Genomic DNA, 17933 nt, shown 5'->3' on the forward strand with positions numbered 1-17933 from the left:
ATCGTCTCCACTGATTTTTTTACAGATACTTTTGCTGTTATGGGACCGAAAAAGACCCCACCACAGGCTCATGTTCAGCCAAAGAAGACACAAAACAAAATTACAATCGAGGAGAAGAAGAAGATCATTGAGAAACACGAACGAGGTGTGTGTTTGTTTGTTTAACAGCCCAGTACCAATATGCTAAGTTGCGTGTGTTGCTAAAGGTGTTTCCGTGCTGTCAAAGCAACGGTCTGGGGCAATAGAACAGGTTGAAAAACTTCTGTTAATTTGGATTAATGAAAAGCAGATAGCCGGCGACAGCGTGAATAAAGCAATTATATCCGAGAAAGCACTATATACAAATATATTTATTTAATACACATATTTGAAAAAAAGGGAGGGTTGGCCTAGGTGTCTAACTAAAAATTCAATAAATACACTATAGAACTGTATAACTTCTACCTTTTGCTTCCACATTAGAAACACAAACACACCCATAAATGGGAAGCACTTAATCACATTTAATTGTGCATACAATGTACCAACAACCCAATGCATGTCTGTAATTGTTGCACGCTATACTATATACTGTGCGGAATAAAAACATGCAGCAACTGTGCAGGATTTATTACATCATTTTCTATATTATTTATATGAAGTCATTTTTCTTTTGTTGGTGAATTGCCAAGTGTGTGGAAGAAAGTCTTTATAATCACTGCGGGATTGTCACACCCTTTTTCATATTATACAAACACGCACATTGTTCTTTCGTAAATGTCATTGTGGGAAATATACTTCCTGTCTGTAAGCAGGCGAGGCTAAGTTGCAAAAAACGCTTATGAACACAAGGGCTAAATAAAAGAAAACACCCATAAAAGTGTCATCGGTGATATATATATTTTTAATATTATAGTGATAAATCTCACTCTGTTATTTTTTTTCCCTGGTCCCCAAAGAGCAAAACAAATAGAAAAAAAAGATAAATTGCTATTTTATTGAGCAAATGCTAATGCTATTTTTTTTTCTCTCAACAGATTAGGCCAACAATTTTTTTTTTTCTTCCACATGTTCAGACGGGCCTTTTTACAACAAGATACAATGGAGGAATCTTGAAGCACATCTTGCAACAAGCGCCGCGTAACATCTGGAAAGAATCAACCGTCACTAGTAAGGTAAATTCTTATGATATTTTATTTATTTTTTTAAGATTCATTGCCAAGCATAACCTTGAAATGGTTGCATTTCAGAGCATTGTGTTAAACATGGAGGAAGTGTGAGTATCGGCCATACTACACTTCCTGTTTGTGCCTTTACTACTTCCTGTGTGTGTGTGGAGGGGGATTGGTTGGACAGTCAGCAAAATTGACAAAGCGGAGCAGTGTTTTGAAAGGCGCTTATGAATGAAATGTATTATTATTCTTATTATTATGGATCTGAAGGTACCAGAACTTTTCATGAAACCACAATATACTGCTAGCTTGAGTGCACGTTTAATTTTCCAGGGACTGAAACTAAAGTATGTCAAGTTTGTCTTGTCAGCAACATGATATTAAGTGGTTGAAAAAAAATAACATGACATTCAGATAAATATCCAAATTTCAAACATAAAACACGTCCCGTGGCGGCCATTTTGTGCCCGTGAGCTGCCGCTCTCAGCTGCACTAATGCGATTTGTGCTTTTTATGTTTCTTCTTGCGCTTGTGGGAATCATCCCGCTCGTGACATCTCCTTTTGGGTTTGCACTCGCTGCCGTCGCTGCTGTTGTCGTCACTGTCTGACCTTTTCCTCTCGCGCTTCCTCTTCTTCATTTTCTTTTCCTGGAGGGTGAAAAAAAAAAGAAGAAAAGCATCAGCGTAGGTTAGCAGGCTGGCTAACATAATGCCCAAATCGTAAAAAAAATACGTTTTACTCTACCTTCTTTTTCTTCTTCTTGTCTTTCTCTTTTTGTGCTGCAGGTGCAGATGGCTGCTGCATCTGTTGTGGTGGCTCTTCGTCGCCCTCCTCAGGCACAAGAGCGTATTGCAAACCAGGCGCAGAGAAGCAGTCCTTTGTAAAGTGGCCTAAAAAAAAATCAGGAGCAACTTTAGATAATAATAATAATAATAATAATAATAATAATTTGGATTTGCCTTTATAATAATAATAGAGATAATAATAATAATAATAATAATAATAGAAATAATAATAGCGATGCCAATAATAGAGATCATAATAATAGACATAATAATAATAATACATTTCATTTATCAGCACCTTTCAAAACTCTCAAGGTCACTTTACAGTCACAGGATCAGTTTTTTTCTGTGGGTGAGCAGCGGCAGCCACACGCGCCATAATGTCGTGGCCTATTTGGATATTGTTTCTTTTATTTCATAGCACCTTTGCAGCCACATTTCGTGCAGGTGGTGTTGAGAACTGCCTCCAGTGTGATCCTGTTGCCCGTGTGGTCTCGGAATTGCCTCCGCCGCCTGGCATCCTGCCTGTACGCATACGTCCACGTATTCATAACATGTAACAAGTAAGACACAACCAATGTACTGTATGTGTGTACCCTGGCAAGGTGAAGGGGAAAAAATTCCAGGTGTTTTTTTACCGTGATTGATCACTGGAGAGGCATCATGTGGCCACCGCGCCCTCCATGCAAGGTAAGACAGACACCCTGCAGACACTTTAAGTACATGTACAGTATATCGGCTGCACTGTTGTGGTTCTTTGAATTTTTCGGTTTACGAACGTTAAATTTATGAAAATTAAACCTTGGCATACGCACTACTTTTCGGGATACACATGGAGCGCCGCCCCACCATGGCTGGCGGAGTAATCTTTGTCGGAAGAACACCAAAGCACACGAACGAACAGCGCCCCAGCCGGCCTACCTTTCCACACCCCCTTTGAGTGCACACGTCGATCGTCTCCACTGATTTTTTACAGATACTTTTGCTGTTATGGGACCGAAAAAGACCCCACCACAGGCTCATGTTCAGCCAAAGAAGACACAAAACAAAATTACAATCGAGGAGAAGAAGAAGATCATTGAGAAACACGAACGAGGTGTGTGTTTGTTTGTTTAACAGCCCAGTACCAATATGCTAAGTTGCGTGTGTTGCTAAAGGTGTTTCCGTGCTGTCAAAGCAACGGTCTGGGGCAATAGAACAGGTTGAAAAACTTCTGTTAATTTGGATTAATGAAAAGCAGCTAGCCGGCGACAGCGTGAATAAAGCAATTATATCCGAGAAAGCACTATATACAAATATATTTATTTAATACACATATTTGAAAAAAGGGAGGGTTGGCCTAGGTGTGTAACTAAAAATTCAATAAATACACTATAGAACTGTATAACTTCTACCTTTTGCTTCCACATTAGAAACACAAACACACCCATAAATGGGAAGCACTAAATCACATTTAATTGTGCATACAATGTACCAACAACCCAATGCATGTCTGTAATTGTTGCACGCTATACTATATACTGTGCGGAATAAAAACATGCAGCAACTGTGCAGGATTTATTACATCATTTTCTATATTATTTATATGAAGTCATTTTTCTTTTGTTGGTGAATTGCCAAGTGTGTGGAAGAAAGTCTTTATAATCACTGCGGGATTGTCACACCCTTTTTCATATTATACAAACACGCACATTGTTCTTTCGTAAATGTCATTGTGGGAAATATACTTCCTGTCTGTAAGCAGGCGAGGCTAAATTGCAAAAAACGCTTATGAACACAAGGGCTAAATAAAAGAAAACACCCATAAAAGTGTCATCGGTGATATATATTTTTTTAATATTATAGTGATAAATCTCACTCTGTTGTTTTTTTTCCCCGGTCCCCAAAGAGCAAAACAAATAGAAAAAAAAAGATAAATTGCTATTTTATTGAGCAAATGCTAATGCTATTTTTTTTTTCTCTCAACAGATTAGGCCAACATTTTTTTTTTCTTCCACATGTTCAGACGGGCCTTTTTGCAACAAGATACAATGGAGGAATCTTGAAGCACATCTTGCAACAAGCGCCGCGTAACATCTGGAAAGAATCAACCGTCACTAGTAAGGTAAATTCTTATGATATTTTATTTATTTTTTTAAGATTCATTGCCAAGCATAACCTTGAAATGGTTGCATTTCAGAGCATTGTGTTAAACATGGAGGAAGTGTGAGTATCGGCCATACTACACTTCCTGTTTGTGCCTTTACTACTTCCTGTGTGTGTGAAGGGGGATTGGTTGGACAGTCAGCAAAATCGACAAAGCGGAGCAGTGTTTTGAAAGGCGCTTATGAATGAAATGTATTATTATTCTTATTATTATGGATCTGAAGGTACCAGAACTTTTCATGAAACCACAATATACTGCTAGCTTGAGTGCACGTTTAATTTTCCAGGGACTGAAACTAAAGTATGTCAAGTTTGTCTTGTCAGCAACATGATATTAAGTGGTTGAAAAAAAATAACATGACATTCAGATAAATATCCAAATTTCAAACATAAAACACGTCCCGTGGCGGCCATTTTGTGCCCGTGAGCTGCCGCTCTCAGCTGCACTAATGCGATTTGTGCTTTTTATGTTTCTTCTTGCGCTTGTGGGAATCATCCCGCTCGTGACATCTCCTTTTGGGTTTGCACTCGCTGCCGTCGCTGCTGTTGTCGTCACTGTCTGACCTTTTCCTCTCGCGCTTCCTCTTCTTCATTTTCTTTTCCTGGAGGGTGAAAAAAAAAAGAAGAAAAGCATCAGCGTAGGTTAGCAGGCTGGCTAACATAATGCCCAAATCGTAAAAAAAATACGTTTTACTCTACCTTCTTTTTCTTCTTCTTGTCTTTCTCTTTTTGTGCTGCAGGTGCAGATGGCTGCTGCATCTGTTGTGGTGGCTCTTCGTCGCCCTCCTCAGGCACAAGAGCGTATTGCAAACCAGGCGCAGAGAAGCAGTCCTTTGTAAAGTGGCCTAAAAAAAAATCAGGAGCAACTTTAGATAATAATAATAATAATAATAATAATAATAATTTGGATTTGCCTTTATAATAATAATAGAGATAATAATAATAATAATAATAATAATAGAAATAATAATAGCGATGCCAATAATAGAGATCATAATAATAGACATAATAATAATAATACATTTCATTTATCAGCACCTTTCAAAACTCTCAAGGTCACTTTACAGTCACAGGATCAGTTTTTTTCTGTGGGTGAGCAGCGGCAGCCACACGCGCCATAATGTCGTGGCCTATTTGGATATTGTTTCTTTTATTTCATAGCACCTTTGCAGCCACATTTCGTGCAGGTGGTGTTGAGAACTGCCTCCAGTGTGATCCTGTTGCCCGTGTGGTCTCGGAATTGCCTCCGCCGCCTGGCATCCTGCCTGTACGCATACGTCCACGTATTCATAACATGTAACAAGTAAGACACAACCAAATGAACATACTCTGCCATAACGTTGTTAGGGTCCAAATCCCGCCCAGTTCCCTGATTGACAGCTTTCATGGAGAAGGACAGCTTGATTTTCTCGCCATTTTTCTGACCAGCAAAAAAAAAAAAAAAAAAGACATTTGAGAGGTCATCACATCATGCTTGACTACAACAGGTACACTGTCCAGAAAAAAAAAATCTGAGAACCTTAGATGTAAACTTTAGTGTGAAAATGCAGTTAGAGAGACAATTCTTCAATTTGAAAGTGCTTAGTTTTTAAGTACCTGGAACAGAAAATACACAGAACCAAATGTCCCCCAAACTTTGCTGGAAATGCAATGGTTACTTTTGGTTCCAGAGGCAATTCAGTCAGGTGACTTATTTTTTTTTTGTCCTGGAACTGAATCCAAATCTTTATTTGACTCTTTCAAAACAAAAGTACACGAAAACATTAGTTCCCAGATCTTTACGTAGAATTGCAATGGCCTCCTAGAATGCCTCAAACTCAAACAAATGGAACAGACATTGTGTGTGTGTGTGTGTGTGTGTGTGTGTGTGTGTGTGTGTGTGTGTGTGTGTGTGTGTGTGTGTGTGTGTGTGTGTGTGTGTGTGTGTGTGTTTAATTACCTCCCTCCCAATGACTTTAATCCACACTTTCTCTCCAACATCGACAATTTCCGCCGCGCTCTCAATACGTGTGGCCGACATCTCACTCACGTGTACTAGACCTAAAAATGACATACGGATTATAAACAACAATAAAAAAAACTCCATTTCGTCTTCATTTTTTGGCCCAGTTTATTTGCAAGTCTGCAATTTGTGCAAAACTCAAACTCAGGCTTGAAAACTTAACAGTTGCATGACTGAAGTGGGCCAGTCTGCAACATCCCACCAGTCATTAATGCAACATGAGTCCTTTCCTCAAATCTTGAAAAAATGTATGGATTGCATGAAACTCATTCAAATCGTGTAGTGATCACTTCCCCTTGCATCACTTACCTTCCTTCTTGTAGCCCGGCAGGCGGACAAAAGCTCCGTAGGTCTGCACGGAGACTACTTCTCCTTTGGAAATGCTGTAGAGCGGCGGGAGGCCTTCCAGTCCCGATGGCTCCTGCTCACTGTCTGACATCTCGATTTTTCTATCTTTATCGATAATATCGATCGAAAAAAAAAAGATTGAGAAATCCCCTTTTTAACCGCAAGCTAACGTCAACACGATAGCATCGACAAGCTAAAATTGAGAACTGCACGAGTTAAATAAAATCGAACGTAGCTGAAATATTTATAGAGCACTGTGTCAAGTCCATCATGCACGCCAATATAGGTCACATCAAGTGCAAAATAAACACGATAAACTCACGCTTTGTGTTCGATATAGCTAACTTCAGTTTCACTTCCGGGGCAAAGACAATTTGGCAACAACCGGTTTAGCCAATCATACCGCTTCATTTATTTCGTCCAATCAGAACTAAGAGCTGGTTTTACTTCCGTCTTCCCAATGAGATTCTATGTTGAAATGCTTCGCTATGTGTGTATAAATCCGTACATTGTTTTGTTTTTCCATTTTATTTGTAGCGGGTGTCGTGGATGGTCAATTCTTTTAACAATGCTGATACAAATCCCGTGACTGTAAAGTGTCCTTGAGAGTTTTGAAAGGCGCTTAGAAATTAAATTATTATTATTATTATTATTATTATTATTATTATTATTATTATTATTATTATTAATTTACTGTACACACATCAACGTCATTGGGAATCGTTGTCGCCTTTATTTCATCCTACCAATCAGAAGACGCCCAAGTAGTTAATTTCCGCTTCCGGTTCTCGACCAATCACAACGCTCGAGCTTCCGGATGTAGTTCTACAGTTGGTAGCTCATCACGACGGTGAAAAGGCGGTCATACGTTCCTGTTTTTAATCGTTAAAGGGACATTTTACACTTTTGGACGCCTTTGTAGAAGAAACAAACATGATTGACCCGAAGAAGAGAGTGGCGGACATGGCGGTCGTGCCCGCTGCTTCCTTGAAGAGACCCCGAACGGAACTAGTGGCGGCGGCCCAGTCCCAGCAGCTCGTGGCCGCGGTATTGTTTTGAATTTCCGAGTTGCATGATAATGGCGACCAAGCTCCTCAGTTTATGTTAATTATAATTTAATAACTACACGGACCGGAGTTTGAAATATATTGGCGACTGCTCATTGTATGGGAGGCTCAGTGTAAAATAGCCCACCAGTGCAACCTAGTGGTCCAAATGAGTACTTGTTTGATTAGTTGTAAATATTTTAAAGGTCGCGATGTGATTTGATTCCTCCAGGGACCACCGAGGTCGTCCAGCTTGCAGGCCCCCATCATGCTCATGTCAGGCCACGAGGGTGAAGTGTATTGCTGCAAGTTTCACCCCAACGGAGCCACCCTGGCTTCGTCCGGCTTTGACAGGCTCATATGTAAGCCGTCACACACAAAACGGCACGAACGCATTACTGTACGAGGAAGACGTGAGCTATGTTTCTGTCTCCAGTGATGTGGAATGTGTACGGCGACTGCGACAACTTTGCAACGCTGAAGGGTCACAGCGGAGCAGTGATGGAGCTGCACTACAACACAGACGGAAGGTCAGTCCACTTACCTACTTTGAAACGATCAATCTTATTTAATTAATAGCATACTTCCAAATCACCAAACGTGGCTTAGAAATATCACGTTGTATCTATAACAGCATGTGTATTTTGTTTTCCCGGTCAGCTTGCTATTCTCTGCGAGCACAGACAAGACGGTGGGCGTGTGGGACAGCGAGACGGGCGAGCGGATTAAGCGGCTGAAGGGTCACACCTCTTTCGTCAATACTTGCTACCCTGCTCGGAGGGGACCCCAACTCGTGTGTACCGGCAGTGACGACGGGACCGTCAAGGTGACATGTCACGTAATGACGGATGTATATATTTTTTGAAATGCAGTGAGTGATACCTCGGTTTACGAACGTTAAATTTATAAACATTTTTACCTTGGCATACACACTTTTTTTGGGATACACACAGAGCTGCCTCAATGAGTGATGTTGTTTGCGAACGAGCACGTTCTTTTAACGAGAAAATGGCAGCCATGTGTTTTTGTCCTCTATTCCCCGCCCCCAGTCTTCGGTTAAAGCCACGTGATTAGTCAAGAACGCAGCAGTGAGGGGAGTTGGTTTAAACATTAGAGACAGGCAGACGACAGTGAGAGAGTTTCAACTTTGATAGTTCAAAGGCAGAGTGTAGACTGCAAGGTTAAAATATCCCATCAATCAGGCTCTACAAATAACCAGCACAAGCTATATGTACACTTCATGCAAAAAGCTATCAACCCAGCTAAACAGAACACAATTGATGAGGAACTAGGTAAAATTATCGCAGAGAAAAGCACCTATAAGGAGTCATTCCTCAAGATGGTAAAAGAAGGTTATGTTCCTCATTAAGTTTTTAATGCTGAGGAAACCAGCCACTCCATTCCATCAAGCCATCAACGACCATCACAAAGTTAAATAAAACGATATTATTATATAGTACCGTTTATTTCTTTAATTATAATACCATTGCACATTTATTATACTTAAAATAAGGTATATTTTGTATAGTTTTAAGGCTTAGAAAATTAGAAAGTAGAAAACTATGTTTTATGGGGACCTGGGAACGGTTTATTCTCATTTTAATGGTTTCCTATGGGAAATTAATTCTTGGAATACACACTTTTCGCCCTACACACTCTGTCTGGTAGCCAATTAAGTTCGTAAGCCAAGGCATTCTAATGGACATTGAATTCATATTGTTTGCTGCAGTTGAGTCAACGTCTTTTTTTCTGTCTTATTTAAAACGTCCAATTTTGCCTCACAACTCAAAACAAAAATTGTCAGAGCTGTTGCTTTTATTTCGAAAAACTCCCAAATCGGTGTCATTCGCAATTCCAGCCACCACCGATGTTCTACATTCTTGTTCGTCTTGCTTTCCAGTTGTGGGACGTCCGTAAAAAAGGCGCCATCCACACTTTCCAAAACACCTACCAGGTCCTCGCCGTCACTTTCAACGACACTAGTGACCAAATTCTGTCTGGAGGCATCGACAATGACATCAAGGTAACAATAACAAGCGAGGCCCATCATTTTTGTTTTTGTAAGTGTTTACAAAAAACATTGTTTTTGTGCATTGTAGGTGTGGGACCTAAGACAGAATAAGCTAATGTATAACATGCACGGGCACGGTGACTCCGTAACCGGACTCAGTCTTAGTTCGGAGGGATCTTACCTGCTCTCAAATTCCATGGACAACACCGGTAATCCTTTTACGTGATAGAAAACTACTCGCCATGTCTTTTTTTTGGCGGGGGGGTATTTTCACCGTTGCTTATTTGTTCACGCAGTGCGTATTTGGGATGTTCGGCCTTTTGCGCCCAAGGAAAGATGCGTGAAGATTTTCCAGGGCAACGTACACAACTTTGAAAAGGTAACACTGAATAAAGACACTTCCCGATTTACGAACAACGGTACATACAAACATTTTTGTAGTAACATATGTAGTATTCTCTCCAGTTGTACGTGTACATATGTTTATAGAGCATATATTTTATTAAATGTTTATTTTTCAGTACAAACCAATACTTATACAAGCCTTATACATACTTATATAAACCTTAAACATACTTACAGTAAAGTCTCGTTATATCGATATTCAAGGGAGTCCGAAAAAATATCGATATAACCGGGACTATCGATATATCCGACCCTGTTTGCATGTAATTTTCTCCGTGCGTGCATAGAAATAGTATCGATATAACCGGGACTATCGATATATCCGATATCGATATAACGAGACTTTACTGTATATAATTCTTAAACGTACATTCTATACAAAATATAGCACTGAAGCAACTTACGAACAAATTCACCTTACGAACATATCTTTAGAGAGCATATATTTTATTAAATGTTTATTTTTCCGTACAAACCAATACAGGTTACTTATACAAGCCTTATACATACTTATATAAACCTTAAACATACTTATATAAGCCTTCAACATACATTCCATACAAAATATCGCACTGAAGCAACTTACGAACAAATTCACCTTACGAACGACCGTTTGGAACGTATCGCGTTCATAAATTGTCTGTATTCACAAAAAAAAAACAGTTCCATACTGTTCTACTTACATGAGATTAAGTTTTTAGTATTTTTCACAGTCAGTGTTTTTTTTTCCTCCTTTAAAAATCCAACGAGTGATGTTTTTTTCCCCAAGAATCTGTTGAGGTGCTCGTGGTCCACCGATGGTAGCAAAATAGCCGCGGGATCAGCTGACAGGTGACACACACACACACACACACACACGTGCATGAGATGTAATTCTGCTTTGGAAGCTGCCGGGAAATTTGAAATATCAATGAGAGAGCGACCGGAATTCACCGAAAAACGTTTTTGTGTTAGATTTGTGTACATTTGGGACACCACGTCACGCCGCATCCTCTACAAGCTGCCAGGACACGCCGGTTCGGTCAACGAGGTGGTTTTTCATCCCGAGGAGCCTGTTGGTAAGTGGGAGTTAATAAAATAGTTAATAATAATAGAAAATACAATCACAAATAGAATGCAATAAATAAAATACAATTATAAATTGAAACAAGAGAGAGAGCTACACAGAAAATGCTATTTTAAATAGGTGAATATGAATGTGTATTTTTTGCGATATTGGAATTTCAAGTGTGTGCATAAATATTAACTATATTTGATTTTACAGCCGCTAGCTTATAATTGTGTTTTCTTTTGTCCCTCCAGTGCTCTCTGGTGGCAGTGATAAACGACTGTACATGGGAGAGATTCAGTAGCAGACGTGCTCATCCGCAATTTTGTGAGTGCGTAAACTCATCGGCAATGATTTTTTTTTTCGCTCATGTTTTTGTTCTTTGTAATAAAATTCATAGATTCTGTAAAAGGAAAAAAGGGCTTCTCTTGTTTGTCAGTAACCCCCCAAACGAACTTTAAAGGACAACCGACGCCTCCCGATAAGTTGTGTCCATAATTTGTAAAATCACTTGAAATGACTTCTACTGAGCGTAAGATTCCACCACATATAGCTATCATTTACGCTTTAAGACTCTCGCTGACGCCTGAATAAATTCACTCTATGGTGCTTTCTACTATCTTTGTGACTGCTTTATCTGCTGTATATGATCGTTGTCCATGTTAAGTGCTTTGTTACAACTTCAGCTCTTGTTAAAGCGCTATATAAATCAATATGTATTGTATTGTATAAGTAGCCAGAAACGTCAGAGAACATATATCGACAACAAACGGCGGACAGACTGGTAAGCGCATCCCGACTTCTACTTTTATTTTGGAATCTGTATGCTTGTGTCTGTTCACCCATGTGCGCAACAGATGGCGCCTATAATTTAAACCCTACTTTTTTTTGGTAATCTTTTGATGTGTTTCGAAAGATATTTTAGACGAGCTAGTAAGTAGAAGGCTGCTCCGGTTTGGTAAATGTAGTACACGACATGCTCATGTATGAGTTATTTTTTGATAACATTTTCGATATTTCAAGTATACAAGTATTCTCCCAGTTATTTTATATTTTTGGTCTCCAATTTGGTAAATGTAATACATTCCCATGTACAATTTAGAAAGTAATTTGAATTTTTGTTGTACAGTGATCCCTCGCTACTTCGCGGTTCACTTATTTCAGGGGGAAACAAAGCAGAATGAAATCAATCAATCAATAATGACATTTTTTTTGACAACATTTTCAATATTTCAACCTTGGGTAAGTATTGTACCAGTTATTTTATCTTTTTGCTGGCTAATAATGTTGATAATGACAGTGGAAATAGAGCCGAGTAGCCGAGTCTTTCCACGGGCAACCCAGTCAGCTCTCCCCGGGCCTCCCTCCATATATCCCCGATGCTGGGCGTGCGTGCATCCGCTCTTCCACACCGAACCCCCACCCCTCTTTTGTTGCTCCTCTTTTTACCCCCCCACTTCCAACCGCCCCCTGCAGGATCCACACAGCTCCTCCTCGAGGGGGTCGTCGCCACGGCCGCCCCCCTCCCCCTACTTCCACCACCTCATCGCTCTCCGCGCCCGCCTCTTTCCCCCTCACTTCCCCGGTTCTCCCATCGCAACACCCCGGCATCGATTGTTGACAAAAGACGGCGAGGAGCGACGAAGCGAAGGACTGCCGTTTCCACCACCCACCCTCCTTGGACACCTAAATGTAACCGGGTTTTTTTTTTTTTTTTCACCTACCAGGTCCTCGCCGTCACTTTCAACGACACTAGTGACCAAATTCTGTCTGGAGGCATCGACAATGACATCAAGGTAACAATAACAAGCAAGGCCCATCATTTTTAGTTTTGTAAGCGTTTACAAAAAAACATTGTTTTTGCGCATTGTAGGTGTGGGACCTAAGACAGAATAAGCTAATGTATAACATGCACGGGCATGGTGACTCCGTAACCGGACTCAGTCTTAGTTCGGAGGGATCTTACCTGCTCTCAAATTCCATGGACAACACCGGTAATCCTTTTACGTGATAGAAAACTACTCGCCATGTCTTTTTTTTGGCGGGGGGGTATTTTCACCGTTGCTTATTTGTTCACGCAGTGCGTATTTGGGATGTTCGGCCTTTTGCGCCCAAGGAAAGATGCGTGAAGATTTTCCAGGGCAACGTACACAACTTTGAAAAGGTAACACTGAATAAAGACACTCCCCGATTTACGAACAACGGTACATACAAACATTTTTGTAGTAACATATGTAGTATTCTCTCCAGTTGTACGTGTACATATGTTTATAGAGCATGTATTTTATTAAATGTTTATTTTTAAGTACAAACCAATACAGGTGACTTATACAAGCCTTATACATACTTATATAAACCTTAAACATGCTTATATAATTCTTAAACGTACATTCTATACAAAATATAGCACTGAAGCAACTTACGAACAAATTCACCTTACGAACATATCTTTAGAGAGCATATATTTTATTAAATGTTTATTTTTCCGTACAAACCAATACAGGTTACTTATACAAGCCTTATACATACTTATATAAACCTTAAACATACTTATATAAGCCATCAACATACATTCCATACAAAATATCGCACTGAAGCAACTTGCGAACAAATTCACCTTACGAACATATCTTTAGAGAGCATATATTTTATTAAATGTTTATTTTTCCGTACAAACCAATACAGGTTACTTATACAAGCCTTATACATACTTATATAAACCTTAAACATACTTATATAAGCCATCAACATACATTCTATACAAAATATAGCACTGAAGCAACTTATGAACAAATTCACCTTACGAACGACCGTTCGGAACGTATCTCGTTCGTAAGTTGTCTGTATTCACAAAAAAAAAACAGTTCCATACTGTTCTACTTACATGAGATTAAGTTTTTAGTATTTTTCACAGTCAGTGTTTTTTTTTCCTCCTTTAAAAATCCAACGAGTGATGTTTTTTTCCCCAAGAATCTGTTGAGGTGCTCGTGGTCCACCGATGGTAGCAAAATAGCCGCGGGATCAGCTGACAGGTGACACACACACACACACACGTGCATGAGATGTAATTCTGCTTTGGAAGCTGCCGGGAAATTTGAAATATCAATGAGAGAGCGACCGGAATTCACCGAAAAACGTTTTTGTGTTAGATTTGTGTACATTTGGGACACCACGTCACGCCGCATCCTCTACAAGCTGCCAGGGCACGCCGGTTCGGTCAACGAGGTGGTTTTTCATCCCGAGGAGCCTGTTGGTAAGTGGGAGTTAATAAAATAGTTAATAATAATAGAAAATACGATCACAAATAGAATGCAATAAATAAAATACAATTATAAATTGAAACAAGAGAGAGAGATACACAGAAAATGCTATTTTAAATAGGTGAATATGAATGTGTATTTTTTGCTATATTGGAATTTCAAGTGTGTGCATAAATATTAACTATATTTGATTTTACAGCGGCTAGCTTATAATTGTGTTTTTTGTGTCCCTCCAGTGCTCTCTGGTGGCAGTGATAAACGACTGTACATGGGAGAGATTCAGTAGCAGACGTGCTCATCCGCAATTTTGTGAGTGCGTAAAATCATCGGCAATGATTTTTTTTTTCGCTCATGTTTTTGTTCTTTGTAATAAAATTCATAGATTCTGTAAAGGGAAAAAAGGGCTTCTCTTGTTTGTCAGTAACCCCCCAAACGAACTTTAAAGGACAACCGACACCTCCCGATAAGTTGTGTCCATAATTTGTAAAATCACTTGAAATGACTTCTACTGAGCGTATTTTACAAAGATTCCACCACATATAGCTATCATTTACGCTTTAAGACTCTCGCTGACGCCTGAATAAATTCACTCTATGGTGCTTTCTACTATCTTTGTGACTGCTTTATCTGCTGTATATGATCGTTGTCCATGTTAAGTGCTTTGTTACAACTTCAGCTCTTGTTAAAGCGCTATATAAATCAATATGTATTGTATTGTATAAGTAGCCAGAAACGTCAGAGAACATCTATCGACAACAAACGGCGGACGGACTGGTAAGTGCATCCCGACTTCTACTTTTATTTTGGAATCTGTACGCTTGTGTCTGTTCACCCATGTGCGCAACAGATGGCGCCTATAATTTAAACCCTACTTTTTTTTGGTAATCTTTTGATGTGTTTCGAAAGATATTTTAGACGAGCTAGTAAGTAGAAGGCTGCTCCGGTTTGGTAAATGTAGTACACGACATGCTCATGTATGAGTTATTTTTTGATAACATTTTCGATATTTCAAGTATACAAGTATTCTCCCAGTTATTTTATATTTTTGGTCTCCAATTTGGTAAATGTAATACATGCCCATGTACAATTTAGAAAGTAATTAGAATTTTTGTTGTACAGTGATCCCTCGCTACTTCGCGGTTCACTTATTTCAGGGGGAAACAAAGCAGAATGAAATCAATCAATCAATAATGACATTTTTTTTGACAACATTTTCAATATTTCAACCTTGGGTAAGTATTGTACCAGTTATTTTATCTTTTTGCTGGCTAATAATGTTGATAATGACAGTGGAAATAGAGCCGAGTAGCCGAGTCTTTCCACGGGCAACCCAGTCAGCTCTCCCCGGGCCTCCCTCCATATATCCCCGCTGCTGGGCGTGCGTGCATCCGCTCTTCCACACCGAACCCCCACCCCTCTTTTGTTGCTCCTCTTTTTACCCCCCCACTTCCAACCGCCCCCTGCAGGATCCACACAGCTCCTCCTCGAGGGGGTCGTCGCCACGGCCGCCCCCCTCCCCCTACTTCCACCACCTCATCGCTCTCCGCGCCCGCCTCTTTCCCCCTCACTTCCCCGGTTCTCCCATCGCAACACCCCGGCATCGATTGTTGACAAAAGACGGCGAGGAGCGACGAAGCGAAGGACTGCCGTTTCCACCACCCACCCTCCTTGGACACCTAAATGTAACCGGGTTTTTTTTTGGGGGTTTTTTTTTTGGAGGGGGACCGACGGAGCAGCGTGACGGGGGTTCGCGGTTGTTGTTCATCCGAACGTGGTGAGTCACAACGGGCTGCTTTGTGCGTCCCGTCGCCGGGCGGGGGTTAGACGAAACCTCCGAAGACATCGATGCGGGTTCGGTCCTTGTGTGATCCCGCTATCATATGATGCTCATTTCTTTCCGTTTTAAAGCCTGCGGTCCATTTTAACACTTTTCTTTCTTCTCTTTGTGCCTTTGTGTGTGTGTATATGTATGTATGCCCCCCACCCTCGCCTTAGTCTCCCCCCCCCCTCCCTCCAGACCTTCCGGAAGGTGTGGCCGAGGTGATTCGCTTGTCGCTGGTGGTCTAACCGCAGCGGGCCCGGCGCGAAACCCCTTTACATCCCCCTTCCTCCAAGACGACGACAATAAATTGAAAATACCAGCATTAAAATGCCTCCCCCGTTTTGAGAGGCCAATACCAGTCAAGCTTCGGAGCAAAGAGGCGACAGGGAGGGCCTCCTTCGCCCGGGAATGGTGTGAGTCGACACGGCCAGGCGAGTCTGGATCTGAGCGGGGAACCGTCCTTCCCCCGGAGCCTCCGCGGCCCGAAGCCGCGTGTCGAGCCCTCCAAGATGGGGAAGTGCGACGGGAGATGCACGCTGCTGGTCATATGCTCCCTGCAGCTGGTGAGTACCGAACAACAAGCAACAATCCGACGCTTTAATTCACACTCTTTGATTGAAACAAACAAGCGAACAACAACAAAAATTCCCCCTATGTGTTTATTGTGTATTTTTTTTATAACGTGCTGTTTTCCATGAAATGTTATGTTTTAAAAGTAACAGTAAATCAAGTTTGATCCAGTTGGATTCAGTGCGGATCAAACTTTGCATTAAATCTTTCATGAAATGTGTCTATAAAATGTCAAATTAAATCTAGATTTTATCTATCTCGAATAAAATTTAGTGATATACGTAACTCAAATGAATGTCAAACCAAGTTCACCCTAGATTGGATCTCTTTTGAATGACTTTAGTTTTTTTTTTTTTTGAGAATTTAACTCATTCACTGCTAGACGTTGTGCAAAAATGTGTTCACTTCAGTGCCAGGGTTTTTTGTAATTTTCACTCAAATTGTAGGACACACAGAATATTGAGTTTTAGGACTACATAAACATTCAATGCAGCGTAAGCATCCTTAGACTCTCTTCCTTCATCACAAAAAAAAAAATAGTTATTTCCTAAGTTATATGGGTTTGGAGTTATATGAGCTTGAAATGGGAGCAGCTGCACAAAAGACAAATGTCGCCCCCTTGTGGGAGGGAAAAATAATTAAATTAATATTCATATTGAGTCCTGATAGTTGCTCGTCATGACATAATGTGTTTAACAAGCTTACTCCAGATCTGATTCATAACAATATAAGTTACTTCAAACCACCACAAATCTGTATCTGATCCAGAATGCAAACACAAAAGTAACATAAACATGAAATATGTCATCACTCATGTTCGAATGCATCCGTCCGCTTCAAATCTTGTCATTTCTAGACGATTTTACTCTTACACACATTTTCCCCTCTTTCAAGTACTTTCCAAGATTCTCTCAAGTATTTATGGTTGTGGAACTGTTTGTTTCTCCCAGTAATCACCACCGTGACATGATTTAAACATGGCGGCACATTTACTAGTACAACAAGGCAAATAAACCAAAGAGATGACATTCCAGATAGCTTGTTATCGCTACAGATAGATAACTCGACAAATTGCTGCATCTGAAAAGCTGCCGTACAAAACAGTTGTTGCTTCGAGGCGCTGTTTTCTTTGAAGGAGTGGTCCATAAATTACATAGCTGATAGGATACAGTGGAAGACTGTACAGTGATACCTTGGCTTACGAACTTAATTGGTTCCCAGACAGTGACCAAAGTGTGTATCTCAAAAAATTATGTCCTATAGGAAACCATTAAAATGAGAATAATGCGTTCCCAAGTCCCCATAAAACATATTTTTTGAATTTTCTAAGCCTGAAAAC

General features: G+C 40.2%; 4 protein-coding genes across 4 annotated transcripts; 2 read left to right on the top strand and 2 right to left on the bottom strand.

Annotated features, from left to right (window-relative positions):
- Positions 1–956: 956 nt before the first annotated feature.
- Positions 957–2488, bottom strand: LOC148883176 (uncharacterized). Its single transcript, XM_088986889.1, has 3 exons — positions 2362–2488; positions 1897–2042; positions 957–1799 (listed from the first exon to the last, which is right to left on the bottom strand). Exons 1-3 carry the CDS (start codon positions 2486–2488, stop codon positions 1644–1646), a joined length of 429 nt encoding a protein of 142 aa, XP_088843015.1. The 3' UTR covers positions 957–1643.
- A 1293-nt stretch (positions 2489–3781) lies between these two features.
- On the bottom strand, positions 3782–6582 carry LOC148883177 (zinc finger CCHC domain-containing protein 17-like). The gene is made up of 6 exons (XM_089023293.1): positions 6394–6582; positions 6022–6122; positions 5411–5502; positions 5247–5347; positions 4782–4927; positions 3782–4684 (listed from the first exon to the last, which is right to left on the bottom strand). The coding sequence occupies exons 1-6, from the start codon at positions 6521–6523 to the stop codon at positions 4529–4531; spliced, it is 726 nt and encodes a 241-aa protein (XP_088879419.1). The 5' UTR covers positions 6524–6582; the 3' UTR covers positions 3782–4528.
- Positions 6583–7235: 653 nt separating this feature from the next.
- On the top strand, positions 7236–11362 carry LOC148883178 (U5 small nuclear ribonucleoprotein 40 kDa protein-like). The gene is made up of 10 exons (XM_089023292.1): positions 7236–7479; positions 7711–7840; positions 7915–8008; positions 8139–8304; positions 9379–9501; positions 9578–9698; positions 9786–9868; positions 10664–10725; positions 10849–10952; positions 11197–11362. The coding sequence occupies exons 1-10, from the start codon at positions 7366–7368 to the stop codon at positions 11244–11246; spliced, it is 1047 nt and encodes a 348-aa protein (XP_088879418.1). The 5' UTR covers positions 7236–7365; the 3' UTR covers positions 11247–11362.
- Positions 11363–12665: 1303 nt separating this feature from the next.
- LOC148883179 (U5 small nuclear ribonucleoprotein 40 kDa protein-like) lies at positions 12666–14811 on the top strand. The gene is made up of 6 exons (XM_089023740.1): positions 12666–12738; positions 12816–12936; positions 13024–13106; positions 13913–13974; positions 14092–14195; positions 14439–14811. The coding sequence occupies exons 2-6, from the start codon at positions 12843–12845 to the stop codon at positions 14486–14488; spliced, it is 393 nt and encodes a 130-aa protein (XP_088879866.1). The 5' UTR covers positions 12666–12738; positions 12816–12842; the 3' UTR covers positions 14489–14811.
- Positions 14812–17933: the final 3122 nt, after the last annotated feature.

Source organism: Hippocampus bargibanti, linkage group LG20, assembly GCF_051943395.1.
Source record: "Hippocampus bargibanti isolate YZ-2025 linkage group LG20, ASM5194339v1, whole genome shotgun sequence".
NCBI lineage: Eukaryota > Metazoa > Chordata > Actinopteri > Syngnathiformes > Syngnathidae > Hippocampus > Hippocampus bargibanti.